This window comes from Mytilus californianus, unplaced genomic scaffold (assembly GCF_021869535.1).
Source record: "Mytilus californianus isolate M0D057914Y unplaced genomic scaffold, xbMytCali1.0.p SCAF_9, whole genome shotgun sequence".
Lineage (NCBI taxonomy): Eukaryota > Metazoa > Mollusca > Bivalvia > Mytilida > Mytilidae > Mytilus > Mytilus californianus.
In genome coordinates this window covers 44,276,649-44,295,306 of record NW_026262745.1, presented here as the reverse complement: position 1 = coordinate 44,295,306, position 18,658 = coordinate 44,276,649, and the positions used below count along the sequence as shown (strand labels likewise).

General features: G+C 35.1%; 1 protein-coding gene across 1 annotated transcript; it reads left to right on the top strand.

The window, feature by feature from the left end:
• Positions 1 to 604: 604 nt before the first annotated feature.
• Positions 605 to 18,227, top strand: LOC127714264 (NFX1-type zinc finger-containing protein 1-like). Its single transcript, XM_052220324.1, has 3 exons — positions 605 to 745; positions 7,273 to 13,934; positions 16,606 to 18,227. The coding sequence occupies exons 2-3, from the start codon at positions 7,310 to 7,312 to the stop codon at positions 17,487 to 17,489; spliced, it is 7,509 nt and encodes a 2,502-aa protein (XP_052076284.1). The 5' UTR covers positions 605 to 745; positions 7,273 to 7,309; the 3' UTR covers positions 17,490 to 18,227.
• The last annotated feature ends 431 nt before the right edge of the window (positions 18,228 to 18,658 follow it).

Here is an 18,658-nt window from a genome sequence, read left to right as displayed (position 1 = left end):
AGGTGGCACGGTAGTATTTCCTGGCCCATAAGGGATAATGATAGCCTTTTTAGACTTTTCACCACTTTCTAGCACTGCCCAAAATTCTAAGTACACAGTTTACTGAAGTACTTTCATTATAATTTTCAGAAATTAATTTAAATATGTATCATGACCGTTTACTTTTTTTGCTATCTTTAAAAACCTAAGGCCACTAGTGCTTTTAGGTCTTTTATCATGCAGTGAATACAAAATTTAAAAAAAATCTCAAAAATTCATTTTCACCTGTATGTAAAATTATTTCATATTTTTCTACACCTGATTCATCCCTCAGTTTGGGAAAGTATGTTCAGTTGATACTGTATTTTTTGTCCAATCACACTGTTCAGATACATTGACTTAAGTAGGGTACAAAAAAAAGAGCAACCTAAATTCTGGAATGCAAATACTACCGTGCTACCTTAAGCCTGATGATAAGCCCTTTATTCTAACTTCAATTACTCTAAAGGTCTTATCCGCCAGCTAGTATTTTTGTCCTATCAAGTTTTATATTTTTCAGATGAAAAAAAATCTATTAAAATATCTACAATTTGCTACACAGCAAAATCGAAAGTTAAAGTTTAAATGAAAGCGAAAGTAGCATTTACAGGAAATTACATATTACGTAATACAAAGTTCAAAGTTAGGCATACTTATTGCATTATTTGTCTATGATGATGCGCACACACATATTTATTATCGTACCCGACATACAGTTTTAAAAAAGGTAACTTGAGATACGAAAATTTATCAATATTATCATTTTACATCAATTTATACATCAATCATGTTGCGGTCCATCAAGTTAAGACTATGGCCCATGGTATAGAATTTGGTTAATCATTTAAATCGACCTCAGGTTTGCAATATTCGTCCTTGCCAACGCCATATATAATAATTCACGATAATCAATTTTCGACTGTTTACTTGTGACGTCAAATTTATTCTTTGTGATGTCCCTCGAATCATTAAACAGTCATGAAATACGGATCCAGAATGTTAAAAAAATTAAACAAATTTACAAACAACTTTCGATTATAATGGACGACGCCTCGTCCTCTTGGATCTACAAGAATTGACCCATTGCCAGGGGCCGTGTTAATGAAGCTGTCTTAAGACTAGGACTTGTCTTAGGATGACATAAGGACACGTTGTAGTCCTAAGTCAGGTTAATGAAAGTCTCCTAAGATAAGATATGTCCTAAATTTGGTCCTTAAGTTAGGATATATACATAGGTGTCTTAGTATAATCCTAAAAGTTACGATGTCGCAAGTGGAAAAAATACAAAAAAATATTATGCACCACGACAAAATGTCGACTGGCATCTTAATTTACACCTGTCCGTCCGTCCGTCCGTCCGTCCGTCCGTCCGTCCGTCCGTCCGTCCGTCCGTTCGTCCGTCCGTCCGTTCGTCCGTCCGGATATAGATAAATGTCATTATGATATATCCGGCTTTCTCCTACAGTTTTTGAGCTACAGCTTTAATATATTGTAGGATATTTCTTCACATAAATAGAGGTGTGCATATCCATAGGATTTTGATTTTTTGTCAAATATTCTCAAAATGTCAGATATTTGGACTTAATCATTTTTTGGTACTAGCTGTATAAAGAGATCATGGTTTGTCCGGCTATCTCCTCCTACAGTGTTTGAACTTCAGCTTTAATATTTTTTAGTATGTTTCTACACATAATAGAGGTGTGCATGTCCACAGGATTTAGATTTTTTTTCAAATATTCTCAAAATGCCAGGTATTTGGACTTGGGTCATTTCTTATGGTCAGGCGGGCGCACTGTTTGTGTCTTACAGACAGCGCAACAATTTGAAGTTGTACTTCAACATCACTGTTTGTCAAATCTAAATTTAAGTATTTGGAACTATACTCGTGCATATGGCAGAGCAGATGGGGGCATCGTCCATATCTAGTTTTTATACGACCGCAAAAAAATTTGCGGTCGTATACTGGTATCACGTCGTCGTCGTCGTCCGAAGACATTTGGTTTCCGGACAGTAACTTTAGTATTAGTAAATAGAAATCTATGAAATTTAAACACAAGGTTTATAACCACAAAAGGAAGATTGGGATTGATTTTGGGGGTTATGGTCCCAATAGTTTAGGGGCCAAAAAGGGGTCCAAATAAGCATTTTTCTAGTTTCATGATAATAACTTGTGGAACAGTGTATGGATCTCTCTAAAATTATACCACAAGTTTTCATACCACAAATGGATGGTTAGGATTGGCTCTGCATGGGGGTTATGGCTCAAACCGTTTAGGAATTAGGGGCAAAAAAGTGAGAAAAAACAAGGGTGTCCTGGTTAATGGACAATTACTTAAGTACAAATTACAGTGTAAGGGAGGTAATTCAAACACAACTTTGAATTACCTCCCTTACACTGCTTTTAAATTATGTATTAAGAAATGTTGTATTGTCTTGAGGTGATTAGCTGTCAGTTCATTTTTAGGAGTTACTATTTTAATAATTTTAAAAATACTGATTAAGGTAAATTAAATTTAGCTATGATTATGTATGTCATTTTCTATTTTAAGACTTTTATGATGTATTTAAATGGGTTATTATGGTTGCAAACTCCATTGGAAATTTGAATTGAGATTATGACCATGTCTTGAGGGAAAGTTTTTTTTTTAAAAAGGGGGGGGGGGGGTGAAAAAAAATTGGGGGGGGGGAGGTAAAACAAAATTGGTGGGGGGGGGGGGGCAATTTTTTCTCCTCAAGATTTCAGAAATCAAAAAGAAAATTTCTTCAAATATTTTTTTTTTGAAAAAAGGGGGGGGGGGGGGGTCAATTCGCAACAGTATAGTGTATTGCACGAAAGCAAAACAATGAATATAAATTCAAATCATATAACCAATTCTTTGTTCTTTGACTACAGTTATTCTGTGTCAGAAACCTATTATGTGTCAAATGTTGAATTACAATCCAAATTCAGACCTGTATCAAGCGCGATTATTGTGTCCATTTTTGCCCCAACTGTTCAGGGTTGGACCTCTGCGGTCGTATCCAGCTGCGCTCGGCGAAGCAATTTATTTATTACTTTTTGTGGGTATTGCATTGCGACTATTATTGTGTTCTGGTACAAAAAAATGTATTTGGATGACTGTCTCGATAACATATAACAAATAACATAGAGTTTTATTTGTGGATATTAAGGAATTTACCAATTTAGTTTACATCATTGGAAAATCCTATCATTGTAACTGGACTTTACTGTTGTCTCGAACTTTGGTTTATTAATCTTATTATGGAAACTTATAGTTTACACAAGGGAAGTATGGTAAACAAATATGCAGACACCTTATGTTACGAAGTTTCCGTCTGTCATATGTCGAATGTCCTTGACCACATTTTCATGATTCAGCGACTGCTTGAAAAAAATATTATTTTTTTTGTCATGTGAATTTCTCACTTATTATGAGTAATAGGATAACTATATTTGTTATATGGGTTCCTTGCAACATCTACATGTTCGTCAGACAGGGTTCACCTGACCACGACCTCATTCTATATTGTTTCTGTACCTCCTAATCATAAGGAATCAAAAAACGAGAAAAAGAACGGAAAAAAGGATTTTAAATTGTTCAATTTTTTTTATGAAACAAACAGTGTCCTACGAAAAAAAAGTGGCTGCTAGCATCATTGGTATATAAAACGGATTGTCATCTTTTGAGAATCACGACAAGCCGTGAAAATATCGAATTCCGCTGTCAAAGGAGGTGCTTTTATATTTAACTAAGATTTTGAGATTTTTGGAACGTTTGAGTCTTTTACAGTTTTTTGGTTTTTATATCTTTATCATTAAATACGGCTGCTGGAAAAAAGTGGCTGCTATCTTGATTGGCTGCCAAAAGTGGTTGCCAGCTTGAGTCTGGTTTACATACAAGTATATACTGAAATACATTAAAATAATTTTCATTCAATTGTCTACATATTTCTAAGTGCCAATCTGCCTAAGAATCAGGCAGTGGTGAAAACATGACAAATAAAAACCCACTCAAGTGTACATTGATTTAAGCTCAAAGTGTGTAATGGTGCACGAATATAACGTTCGTTCCCTTTTCCAGTTCTGGTAATTCAAGATATAATTTGGTTGAAATGCACTAGAAATTACCAATTGAGGGGAGCTAACACCGTAATTTGCTATCATTTTAACCAAAAGTTATCTAGAGATTTCAAATTACCAGGCACGCAAAAACAAAAGACCTACCATTTCTAACTCAGGGTTATGGTTACGCTATCAATCAAATTATTTTTATTCAAAATTTAACACTATAAGGTATGGGGAAAATCTGGATTCAGAATATTTTTATTTTGTCATCTGCTTGACCACAATATTTTTTTTCCATCAAATTGGGGATCAGAATATTATTTTTAGGAAAAAACCATAATCCCCCCCCCCCCCCCCCCCCCCCCTTTTGAAGGTAAATGGTCGTTCCCTTACTAGGCAAAGAAGGCAGAGCTAGACAGCGAAATAACAACTTCTGAGATGGAAGTTATAGCACTGGTCTAAGCTCCTCCCATTCTTTGCTATTCCTATGACTAGCGACACACGGCGGGACTGGAGAGTGCAATAACTAAAATATCATTCAGTTAACGTACTCCTCTAAAAATAACCGAAGTTAACTCACTCGAAGATCAAAGGAAAAATTACCATTCATGTTATAATACTTTCTATTTCTGTTTGTTGTCTGATATTTATTTTTTACCTATTACCTATTCACTGTTTTTACTATCAATGTTCCGCCCGAGCATTCCAAAGAAAATGAAAATATAAGTATGAAAACGTTAAAAATGGAAACTGAACAGGAGCGGATCAAATTTTGATTTGGTAAGACCGGCTTTTCCTAGATATCTTATAATTTCTGACAGACTAAGTCACTAAACTGCCAATAATTATATAATAAGTCGAGCAGATTATTTTTCAGATTGGCTGTCTGACCGAATGTGTGGCACACTCTTTAAGAATTTCTATATTACGCGCCCTTGTCAATGATTATGACCAATATCTTTGTTGTACATATCGATCTCCGTTCGAATATATCTATCTGAACAGTTATAAAGTTTTAAAAACGGAAAATGCTAACGGGTTAGTATTCTCACTTCTCAAACAGCTCAGACCGTTCCACATATATCCCTTTTGACATTCTGAGTCAGGTTTTCTGATTTGGCCGCCCACAGGGTCCTGTAAAATACGAAGGATTTTCTATTCCAGGAATTATATACTACGTCACCTCGAACCGGTGCATTTTACGCCGACTGGACCATTCCGTACATCTGAAGCAGATAATAACGGAATAGTACACATATTTTCTTTTCAGAATCCGTTAATTATAATCTCACATAGACCTCTAAATTGTTGCAATAAAGAAGCTCATCATTTCTATTGCATTCAAGTGAAATCCTAGCCATTAATTGTTATTGCAGTGTAGGAACAACAATAATTTTTAATGCAAAAATCAGGACCAAAAATGTATTTTCAAAAAATTCCCCAAGTCCTAACTCTATGGAGCCTTCCAAAATTAGTTGGCACTCTACTACTAGATATCATAAATATCTAAATTAATATCGATGAAATGATTTAAATTTTATTGTTTGTCGATTAAAAAAAAATATTTCCAGAAAAATCAACAAATAAAGGGCAATAAATCTAATTGACAGTGTTCGTCATGTAACTACTAGTATACTGCATATGGAGTTTAAAGGGGCATTAGCTAACATATATATGATTTTTTGTTTGTTCAATCATTAATGAAAGTGAAATAGTGAAATAATAATTCGATTTTAGCAGCCAGTTTAGTTTAATTTTGTCAAAATAAATTAAGAAACATCGCTGATGAATTAATCACTTGCAAGTGAAAAATTCGACCTCATTGAATCCGTATCCATATTCATTTGACCTTCAATTTAACCCCTTAGCAAGAGATTTGTTACGCATGTATTATGCGTGTTCAGCCATTAAAAGGAAAAGAATGTCAACATTGAAAATGAAATAAATGTGAACCATTTTGTTGACTGATTCGATTCTAAAAAAATCATTCTTATACAGGTAAAAACGATGTTTAACTTATTTTTTTAACCTATAACATGAAATCAAACAGACCTAGAAAAATCCAATTGCACGTGGTCGCAATCTATTTGTATTTATGTTTATGTTTATATCGGGTTATGTGACCGTCAATAGTCTTCGTAGGTCATCTCGATGGTTAATAAGTTGGCGTCTAGACTAAAATACACACAAAATGCTGATATATATTATCGAGTCTATGCATTGTTAATTGTTTATTTCAGACTTATTGTAATTTGGATAAACGTTTTAGTATGTTATAAAACAAATATGTAAATTTGAGTCAAATCGGTGAACATGAATTTGACAGCTAATGCCCATTTAAATCTCCCAACAAAAAACATAGAAGACTTAAACCTGAGCTACATAAACCCCACCAAACCAGTGATGACCTCAGGTGCTCCAGAAGGGCTAGCACACCCTGCTCAACATGTCGCACCGTCGTGCTGCTCATGTAAGTACACATTTGGTGATGAGCTAAGTTCAGTGATGTCACATTCGCGGAAAAAGGGGCGGGATTGTGGTTAATATGACGATTTGAGCATATCCATCGTCATCTTTGAAACATACCGGTATATTCCATAACGGCCAACCAACTCGCCAAGGCGTCCGTAAATTTTCGAACTGATGACTCCAACTTTACGCTGGGTTTAATAGCTTCCCTGTAAGCAGCAACCCTCTTTCGAGGAAATCATGATAGGAAACATAAGCCCCTGAATAACGTATCAACTGGGAGATGTATACTCCATATGCAGTATAGTCACATGACGAACACTGTCAATTAGAGTAATTGTCCTTTATTGATGATGTTGAATTAACAAACATTAGAACTTAGATCATTTCATCGATATATCTGCTTAGTAGATCGCAAACTGATTTGAGGAGGCCTCATGGAATAAGGAATATTTTGTAAATTTTTGGTCCTGATATTAGCCTTAAGGATGATATGGTTCCTACACTGCAAACACAATTAATAGCATAGATTCCACTTGAATGCCATTAAAAATATGATTCAGGAAAAACTCTTATCGTAATAAAGGTAAAATTCGTTTCAAAATGGTATTATTTTTTGTCATGGTCGATTAGAATCATCGATAATCTTTAATTTTGTAAACAAATAATGTTGACACGTGCAAAGTACACACTCTTGTAATTATATATGTTTATTTTAGACTGCCCTAAGGATAGCAATTATTAACAATCAACAAAATGGCAGTTTGCAGTCCAGGCCAGGATATAACCGTAGATTATCTCCGTCATATGTGTATTTCGAATTTGGAAGATGAGCAAATACTTGAATTTCTTTCTACATCATCAAGAGAGCTACAACGATTCACAAATTCTGCTGAGCTCACGAATGAAGCTACTGAAATTTTAATACATCTTGTTGCGTGTGCATCACGGGTTGAATTACAATCGTCACGTCAAAAAGTTCTAAAGCTTCTTCAAACAATGACAGAATCACCAATCTTGAACAACAGTGGAGCAAAACTACTAATAATGAACAGTAGCAGTTGTAAGAAATACCATTCATACCAATGCCTTCTCGTTGATTTTCTGTCTATACTTCAAAAATTGAACGCAACAATTCCATCGGCAATAGATACGCCACAAAAAATTGGATTGGTCACTCTCCTTCAAAAACAAATAAAAGGATACGACGATTTCAAAAATAATCAACAACTTCTAGAAGATATCGACGAACTTCAAAACTGTCTTATAAGAAAACTCACAGAAAGAGCTGAAACCGCAAGAAATCTTAACAAGAAGGAAACGATTTCAGAGGATAAGTTGAAACCACCAGACGACTTCCGGTATCTCTCGGTAATGCCCAAGGAAGACGACATGCTTTACCAAACACTTTTTCTCCGACGGAACAAAGCTAAAGGGGGATACAATGACCTAGATCACTACTTAGATGTTCAGTTTCGACTGTACAGAGAAGACTGTATTATACCTTTACGTGAGGTCTACGAGGAATTCATAACAAAAGATATAGAAAATCAAAGATTTCGTTTAGAAAGTGGACGCATCTACAGAGATGTTAGAATACAGACGGCAACAAGTACTTCATTAGACCATGGTGAAGTTTTTATTATTCAGCTGGATGACGAACATCGAAAGCGTATCCGCTGGAACAATTCAAAACGACTGATATTCGGATCGGTTTTGCTTTTGTCATTTGACCGTTTCAAATCTTTGTTATTTGCATTAGTTTCAGACTCCAAACCTGACGAAATGAGAGAGACGGGTTCATTTAAAATTAAGATTTTCAAAACAAGGACGAATCAGCAGATACCCAGAGAAACCCCAGGAATACTACTTGAAGCAACCTCTGCATATTTTGAGGCATATCACCATGTTTTAACAGCTCTTCAATCAATCAAAGAAGACACTTTACCATTTCATCAATATATTGTGTATTGCAATAGCTCAGTTGATATGCCAAACTATCTTGCTATTGACCCTGATGTAAGATTTGATTTAAGACCAATACTATCTATAAACCAGGCACAAAATGAGTTAAGTGAAAGTTCGGAAGAAGATTTAGACGATTTACTAGTGGCATTGACAAAGCATGTGCAAAAATCAGCAATAAAAGAAAAAAAGATAGAGAAACCAGATGTCGAAAAACATATGATAAAGGTGACGGATAAAAATCGATGGCCTTCTGCAGAAGAACTTGGTATGGATGAGTCACAGAGGGCAGCATATATATCTGCCCTTACAAAAGAATTTGTCCTGATACAAGGACCACCTGGCACTGGAAAAACTTACATTGGTCTGCAAATTGCCAAAACTTTACTTCACAACAAAGATAAGTGGAAAATAACACGAAGTTATGATCATGATGGGGAAAGGTTGATCCAGAAGAAACAATGTATCTTAATAGTATGCTATACAAATCACGCACTGGATCAGTTTGTTGAAGGAATCATAGGATTCATTCCAGAGAGAGAATTAAATAATGATATCCCTGCTGTTATTAGAATTGGAAACCAAAGCAAAAATCCTGCTGTTGACAAATACTCTATAAAAAATCAACGGTATAAAGTTCCCAAAAGGAGGCATGCGCACGATGTAATGGAAGCAGCTGATCGTACCAAGTATGATGTTTTAACTATTCGGGCAATTTTGAAAATAATTCAAGGCCAAAATAGTGTTCTCTTTTTCCGGCAATTAAAGCCATTCATGTTAGAACATCATGTTCTGAATTTTCAAAAGGATCCCCTTAATGACTGGTTGGACTGGATTCATGTATCTCCAAAATCTTGGTTTCATGAAGTTCAGAGGAAAAAGTCGCAGAAAAAACGTAAACGAAAACCTATCAAAACTAAAACAAGCGCAAATTCACAACAACCTGTCATTAACATAGTGACAGAAGCCGAATATCAATACAGTGAAAGGTCATTAGACGAGAATGTAGAGTTCAATTTTAATGCGAACTGGATAGGTATTGATGTCAAAACCCAGTTAAATCAGATAATGATCGACGTGCAAGACGAAACGTGTCAAGAAATTTTACAGGAAGAGGCTGAAGTTGTTTCAAGCGAGTTAAAATCAATGCTTACGGCAAATAATTTTTTGATTGAGAAAACAAAAAATTTGTGGAACCTTTCGTTGGAGAATCGATGGAAATTATACCGCCATTGGCTACGGAAATATGTGGCATACCTGAAGGAAAGGCTTCAGATAGAAGAGAATAAGTTCAAGGAAATATTTGAAGATTATAAAAAGGCAAGGGCAGAGCTTGATGAAGAAATCTTACGACAGGCATCTGTTATTGCTATGACAACAACCGGTGCTGCAAAATATCACGAGGTACTGATGAAAATTGGTCCTCAGATAACTATCATAGAAGAAGCTGCAGAGGTACCAGAAGCACATATTGTGACTGCAATAAATCCGGAATGTGAACATCTTATTTTGATTGGTGATCACAAACAATTAGAACCGAAACCAGCTGTTCGGGAATTAGCGACAAGATTTAATCTTTCGATTTCGTTGTTTGAGAGAATGCTTAATAATGGTTTAAAATACGACTGCCTGCAAAGACAGCATAGAATGAGGCCAGAAATTTCAGAATTAGTAAGACACATGTATCCTAAGCTTTATGACAATGCAAATGTTTTAGAGTACGAAAATATCAAGGGCATTCGACAAAATCTTTTCTTCATTAATCATGAGCATCAAGAACACTACAATGAAGATGGGAAAAGTTTCTCAAATGAACACGAAGCAGAATATGTGAAAGAACTTTGCACTTATCTTTTGAAGCAAGGTTACAAGCGAAATGAAATTACAATTCTTGCTGCATACACAGGTCAGATGTTTTTGATACGAAGCAAACTGCCAAGAGCTCACTTTGAAGGAATTAATATAAGCGTTTTGGACAACTACCAGGGAGAAGAGAATGAAATTATATTATTGTCCTTGGTGCGAAATAATAAAAATGGGGATATTGGTTTTTTGAGACGTGAGAATAGAATATGTGTTGCGCTATCAAGGGCTAAGAAGGGTCTATACATCATAGGTAATAGTGGAACATTAATAAAAGATTCTAAGGAATGGAGGACGGTGATACAGAAAATAAAGTCAAATAACAGAGAAGATACAAACCATGCATGCCCAAGAGCAGATTGTGGAACGTCTTTTGGCCAAGCTTTACCATTGTACTGTCGCAACCATCCAGAACATGAAGGAATTCGGGCCGAAATACCTGCAGATTTCGCTAGAGCTCCAGAAGGAGGATGCGAACTATTTTGTGGATTAAGGTTGGAATGTGGTCATGTTTGCCGTTTGAGGTGTCACCCGTACGATAAAAACCACGTGGAATATGAATGTATGAAAATGTGCCCCAACGTATGTAAAGAAAATCATAAATGTAACAAACGGTGTCATTTTCCAAAATCTTGTGAATGTGAAGTTATAATGGAAAGGACACTCCAATGTCATCACACAGCAAAGCTCATGTGCCACATTGATCCATCAGAACACCAATGCCTTGTGGAAGTGAAGCGTTCCTTATTGTGTGACCACAACGTCATCTTGAAATGCCATATAAACTATGAAACATATTTGTGCAGAGAAATTGTTACTTGTACACGAGACGAATGTGGTCATGAGTATAAACGGGTATGTCACGACATTGATTTTGAACGGAGATACAAATGTGAAATAACAGTTGACAAAACTCTTCAATGTGGGCATATAGAAATAATCAATTGTTATCAAAATAGAATTGGTTCATACTTTTCTTGCAAAAAGAAATGCCTAAAACAGTGTAACAACAATCATATTTGTAATCGTGTATGTCATTTTTCTTACGAATGTGATTGTAACGTAAAGATAAATAAAATATTACCACGGTGCGATCATAATATTCTTATTGAATGTTCGAAAGAGGTTCACCAATTAACAAGATGCACGGAACAGGTAGACTTTATTCTGGAAATATGCGGACACCATAAGAAATTATCATGCAGTGAGAAGCACAAAATTGAAACAGCTGAACCTATGAAGAGAAAGTTGTATGAAAAGCACACTAAATGTAGTGAGATAATTTCAGTAGACTCACCTCTATGTGGTCACACAATACTTGTCGAATGCTGGAAGTCATTTGAAATTAAAGAGGCCAGCAAAAATATGTTGGAATGTATATTAGACATGTGTGACCTGAAATGTTCAAAGGAAGTAGTTCTTAATTTAGAATGTGGACATCCAATAACAACAATGTGTTACAAGAAATCATCTTACGAGAAGCACTCAGCATTAATGCAAACAATGGGAAAAGCTGGAATTGAATGTGAATCTATGGTTGAACTAATTTTAGAATGTGGTCATACAACCACGGTCAAATGCTTTGAAAGGTTTCGTCACGAGGAAAACAAGAGACGCCAGTTGATCTCATCTATATTTTTTGCCAGACGTTATATTAATATTACATGTACAGCAATGGTAGATATTGAGCTTACATGTGGCCATATGGGACAAATACAGTGTTGGGAAAAGAAAAAACAGATAAGAAACAGTCTTTATAAATTTGATATCGATTGCAAGGCACTTGTTGAAATACGATTAGACCAATGTGGGCACACGAAGATGGTTGAATGTTATCAAAGGCACAACAAAGTCAAATGCTATGAAAAATCTGTCTATACGTACCCGAAATGTGGACATGAAAGGTACTTCGAATGTTTTCAACATCCAGATATGCAAAAATTGCAACTTAAAGCCGAAATTGCATTGAGAAGGCGTGGGATGGGAAGGAGGTATAATTATCGCGATCAAGTCGAATGTAAAATACCCTTATGTGAACATCTGATGGATAAGCAACTGACTTGCGGTCATACGATAACTGTTAAGTGTAGAATGGCCGACACCGCAGTTTGCAATCAAAACTGTGAACAGATTTTGATTTGCGGTCACTCTTGTACAAATACATGTACATTATGTGAAGAAAACATTACTCACAAAGAATGCATTCGCAAATGTGGTAAACGTGTGTTCTGTGGTCATAATTGCAACGGTAAGACATGTACGCAATGTAGACCGTGTGACAAGCTTTGCTCTTTTTCATGTCCTCATGATATTTGCAAGCTAAATTGTAGAGACAATTGCGTTCCTTGCAAAAAGTCATGCCCTTGGAAGTGCCCGCACTTTCAATGTTCGAAATTATGCTCAGAAGAATGTGATCGACCGCTGTGTTTTGAAGTTTGTGAAAATAAACTGACTTGTGGTCATAAATGCCCAGGGTTTTGTAGTGAGCCATGTCCGGTTTCTTGCAAGGACTGCAATGCAACAAACTTTTTTGAAGGTGATGAAGGAAAAAACACCGTCACGATTAAAGAATGCGGACACTCCTTTGGGTATATATATCTCGATAGACACATGGAAAAGACTGCTATCGACTTAACCTCAAAATGTCCAGCTTGTGGGCTAGTGTTTAATTGGCATCCACGGTATAATAAAATACTGAAAAGGAAGAAATCGTTAACAGAAGAACTTAAGGAGAACTTTCAAAAGGTAACAACAAAATATAATTACACATTTCCATTGTGTGATTCAAAATTTGTCCAGCAATTCCACAATTATATTGGGTCATTTAATACCTATGTACAAATCATCAGCTACATATCTCGAGACAGGAACAATTTTCAGATCAAATCCCTTCAAACATCTGCTGAAAACATTTTGAAGGCAATGAGAAAGACAACAAGCAAATGCCTACAGAATTGGATAGATATATCTGATGCGATATTTCGCTTATATGTAAAGTGGATGTTACAACTTGTTACAAGCAATGAAAAACTTCTTGAAAGGAAATTCAATAGTAAAAATATAACCCAAAATCAAGAAGAAAGTGATAGCGAATATTCACATGATATTCCTGATGATAATATAGATTCCTCTTCTGAATTCATAGAATTGAAGACATCACAACCTGTTATAAAACGTATTAAGGGAAACGATGGTGACACTAAATTCGAAGTTATTGATCTATCAGCAATGTTTGAAGAAAAAAACATAGCCAGTCTGAATCGCGAGTCAAATTTAATGAAAAACGGATGTGATGGAGACACTTCCACAAATCAAAACGTTAAAGAGATATCACACACGGAAGTTGAAGAATGTCTAACTGGATTGGATATTGTGAGAAGGATCGAAGACACAATGATAAGTAATCAGAAAAGTGAAGTAAAAAGATTATTTAATATTATGATACCCTTTATGAGAAATGAACCTCATTTTACAGAAGCAATGCAATGTCCACAACTTACCTCTGTTACGGTAATTGGTGTCCACGAGAAAGACTGGAAAATATGCAAGCAAGGTAAAATATAGAGAAAGTAATATAATATATTAAATAATATTACATATTTTGTTCTTACCTGGTTATTAATGAAAACCTAGAGCGGTCAATACTTATATTAGTATTGTTGCATGTTTTTTTGTACAAACAAACCCCCCTAATGCAAAATCTCAGTGACAATCTGAAGACGATGTGAACTAATTGCATATATATGTACTGAAGGCTTATATTGCAATAGGTAATATAACTAGACCATCCGTTCTGTAAATAATTGACACAGGGCCTGCGATTTATGTGTGTCTTATATGTCACTTGGCGTTGATCAAAATTGCAGATGAGTTGTAAACACAACATGCATTTTATTGCTTAAGGCAGATGTTGATGAACACTGAGTAAAGGCTTCTAGAGTTGATCCATTGAAATTAAGTGTGTCGCTGAACCCGTTATGGCACGGTTCAGTGGTAACCGTTATTGTTTTTCAGTTACATGACCAGGTGATAGGATACAGCTTACACCACCTTCTCTTCATTATTCAGTGATCAACTACAAGCTGAAGTTATAGGTTGAGTTTCTAAGTGACCACGAGGAGCAGATGACGCACATCATGTTGTCTTTTGAGTACACCGTCAGTATAATAAGGGTCACGTGAACTTTTGCTCATTTGCATGCTTTTTGAATAACGTTATATAATTTCTTGAAGCATTAATTCACGTTCAGTCTTTTACCAAAAAAAAAAGATGTCAACAAATATTTCTATGATACTCCGTTGAATTAAAAAAGATACACTAGTAATGGATATTTTTTGAACGAGACAGAAACCGACACTTTCAAAGATTTACCAAAAATTTTAAAAAGAAGATGTGGTATGATTGCCAATGAGACAACTCTCTACAAGAGACCAAATGATACAGACGTTAACAACTATAGGTCACCGTACGGCCTTCAACAATGAGCAAAGCCCATACCGCATAGTCAGCTATAAAAAGCCCCGAAATGACAAATGTAAAACAGTTCAAACGAGAAAACTAACGGCCTAATTTATATACAAAATAATGAACGAAAAACAAATATGTAACACAGCAACAAACGAAAACCACTGAATTACAGGCGACTGACTTGGGACAGGCACATACAAAATGTGGCGGGGTTAAACTCGTTTGAAGGCTCCAACCCTCCCCTAACCTGGAACAGTGGTGTAACAGTACAATATAAATGGCTTAACTCATCGGATGGATATAAATAGATATACATCTAACAAAAACACAGAGTGGACGTGGACGGGTACTTGTACATCCCAACAACAAAAACACACTAAGTACAGATTTGAGAGTCCTCGCAGTTACTGACAACTAGTTCAAAGCCAATAACAATTAATAAAAAATCATGCATCTTAGACTAAATTATCAATCATTACAAATCCAACACCCAATGGATTTAGTGTAAAGACGTCATAAACAGTCAGAGAAAAACATGACCTTGTGCAATGACAAGATACAGGTATCGACAGATTGTAGAGACATGAATGTGCATATGTATATAACAATAATGTTTAGTTTGATTTTAATTTAGTGATAACAAAATCAATATTAATACCAATAAAACCAATATTCAAAGATCTAATTACAGTGTTGAATTGGTAAACTTTAAGAATAAGTATATTTAAAGGATCGATAAGTTTACCCGGATCGTTTCTAGATTGCCGGGCTCGGTAAATAACATCTCCGTAAAAATGATGATATGCCATCCCGTTGAAATAAGTTTTCTACAGGTACAACCAAACTTCAAAACCAAATCTTTATATCTATGGAAGAATTTAGTAAAGGTTTTAAGTAATTTGTGGTAACGAAATAACTGACTTCATAATTTACCAGTATTACATAGATTACGTTCATTAAAATTCAAGACGTCACAACAGACACGGGCATAGCGAACGAGTTGTGATATTTAAACACCGTAAGATGGTGCCAAAGGAACATCACCATCCACAAAAGAAAAATTAACAATAGGGAACGAAAAATCGTCCCTTTTGCCGTAAATGTTAGTGCCCACACAGAGGAGTTTCACGTGTAAAACTGAAATATCTAAATCTAGGAAAGGATAGTTATTACCTTTTATATTTGATGTATTTAATGTAAGTTCCTTTGGGTAAATTTTGGCAGTATATTTAAAAATTCTTGATTATTTAACGAAAAAATATCATCAAGATAACGGTAAGTGTTGTTGAATTTATCAATTAAATGCAATTTAGACGGGTCTTTACTGAGTTTGGTCATAAACTGATTCATAATAGTACAAGAACAAGTCTGCTATTAAAGGGGCGCAATTGGTGCCCTTAGGATTACATACAACCTGTCGATAAACTTTATTGCCGAAACATACATAAATATTATTAAGGAAAAAGTAAACAGCTTCAAGACCATATTCTAAAAATAAAAAAAAAGAAAAAGAAAACAGAATAAAAGTATTAGAATTTTTATTTCTTCATGTTAAAAATTACCATAAGAAAAATATTGAAAACCGATAAAATACATGATAATAAAAATAAACAAGACAATATTGTCAGCGTGACTGCCAATGGTTGCCTTCACTTTGTATAACATAACTTGCTGTTTAATTCAATATTCAATTGCATTTTTATTGGCTTTTATTTCCCAAATCAAAACAATGTAAATCTAATTTGTTTTCATTATAGGCCATCTTACATCGACCTTGATACATCAAAATTGTTATACTTGTTATGCTGCTTCGAGCTCAAAAGTGTCTGGAGAGTCAAAAGAAGGAGTTCTTTGGAAAACACATTTCCAGCCTCTAACTGAAAACTCTGAAAGTGATAGATACCATCAAGGCAAAGGAGGAAATAAAATGGGCGCACAGCAGGGCAGAAATAAACGAAACAAATCTAATAAAAATTGGATGTCTGAAACATTAGACAAGGATACAAAACAAACAAACATTCAAGAAGTTCGAACACATGTGCAAGGCAGTAATCATCCATCAGGTAATGGAACACTTCTGGATTACATACATACAAATACAGTTGGTACTAATAGAGGAAACAGTCGCGGACGCGGGCGTGGTAGAGGCAAGAAAAACCAAAAAACATATGAGGTGGCTGGAAGTTCATTTCAAACTCGTCCAGCGGGATATCAAGGATATAATACAGATTTTAACTCTTCCGTTGGACGACCACAAAGAGGTAACAGTGCTTCCAATTTTATGCAATCTAATTTTGGGCGTTCCACAGAAAACAGAGGGACAAGTCATAATGGAATTTGGCAGAGAAATACTGTTCCTCATCATGAGCAAGTTGTTTCTCATCATGATCCAGTAGCAGGTCATAATGGAATCTGGCAGAGAAATATTGTTCCTCATCATGATCAAGTTGCAGGAACATATGGAATACATATGCAACAAAGCACGATATATAATGAACCGAATGAAAACTTCAAACCATTTAAAGGAGGATTTGGCCGTCCGAAATATGTTCCTGGTTCGTCTGATTCACATCCTGGAAGAGGAGGTCGAAGAGGCCGCGGGAGGAGAGGTAGGAGAGGCGGTAGAGGCGAAAGAAACTGACAAATTATATTTATTATTTAATGAAAGTTATATCAAAACTTACTTTAGAGTAATGTATTTCATATTTAATGGATATACTTTTAGCAGGCAAAAGTATGAGAACCCTTTTATTTTGTCCTTTAATTAATACATGTAATAGTGAAGTGATTGTGTGATGTAGCCATCTATATTTGACAGTGATTTGTAATATAGCCATATATATTTTGCATTGATTTTATATATGTAATGTAGCCATCTACATTTTGCAGTCAACTGATACCCGTTTTTTACTTTGTATACTTTAAACAGTGTTGTGTTTTACAAATATGATTTATGAGGTGTTTGTAAGAACTTACTAATTTTCGGATTTTTCGGTCATTAATGGTCTTCAACTTCATATTTGAATTGGCTTTGGGATTCTTTTTTTTTTTGGCACCACTGATACGTCATATGAGGACGAAACGCGCGTCTGGCGTACCATAATATAAGTAACTTTGATGAGTTTTTTGTACATTTTGTACGTACTACAATGTGCCCTGTTTTGCTGCCTAGCTGTTTGTGTCCCATATGAATTAGATAAAACGAAATGTTTTGAATAATATATGAAAAAGAAAACAATCGGGAAAATACTTTTTGTTTCTCTCAGACGCAGTAGTCTAGTATTGGCAAAGATCGCTAGCTTGTGCATATAGATTCGGTACCCAGCAAAAATGTTTATCAAATCTATTTAAGTGTAAATAAACAAACATACACAGTTTATTTGAATTGTTTTTTCTGCTTTTTAAGAGTTTTGACAAACAAATGTATACATATACAAGTTTTATTCTTGTTGCTTGCGTTGGTAGTTTAGGGAGCTACCATTTGATTTTTAGGGGGGGAGGGGGGGCTAGGATAAAAAATTGTGTCCTGCATTTTTTTTTAGTTGTAATCTCGGTCCTGCCTTTATATTTTTCACTTTATTCGGTCCTGCCTTTTTTTTATAAGTTTATCCTGTCTTTTTATACATAATTTGTATGCCAAGTTGCTCATCCTGCCTTTTTTTTTTGACTCAAAACTTTTGTCCTGCCTTTTTTTCAAATTTCATCCTAGCTATTAGATGTTTGTATTTTTACACGTTGATATATAGTATGAAGATGTATAAGTTTTTTGGAAAAAAAAGTGGCGTTGCATTGTAAATAAAATGTGACCGA

Coding starts and splice junctions, on each gene's coding strand:
- LOC127714264 (XM_052220324.1), top strand. CDS start 7,310: ATGGCAGTTTGCAGTCCAGGCCAGGATATAACCGTAGATTATCTCCGT. Junction 13,935..16,605: donor CTGGAAAATATGCAAGCAAG/GTAAAATATAGA, acceptor TTTTCATTATAG/GCCATCTTACATCGACCTTG.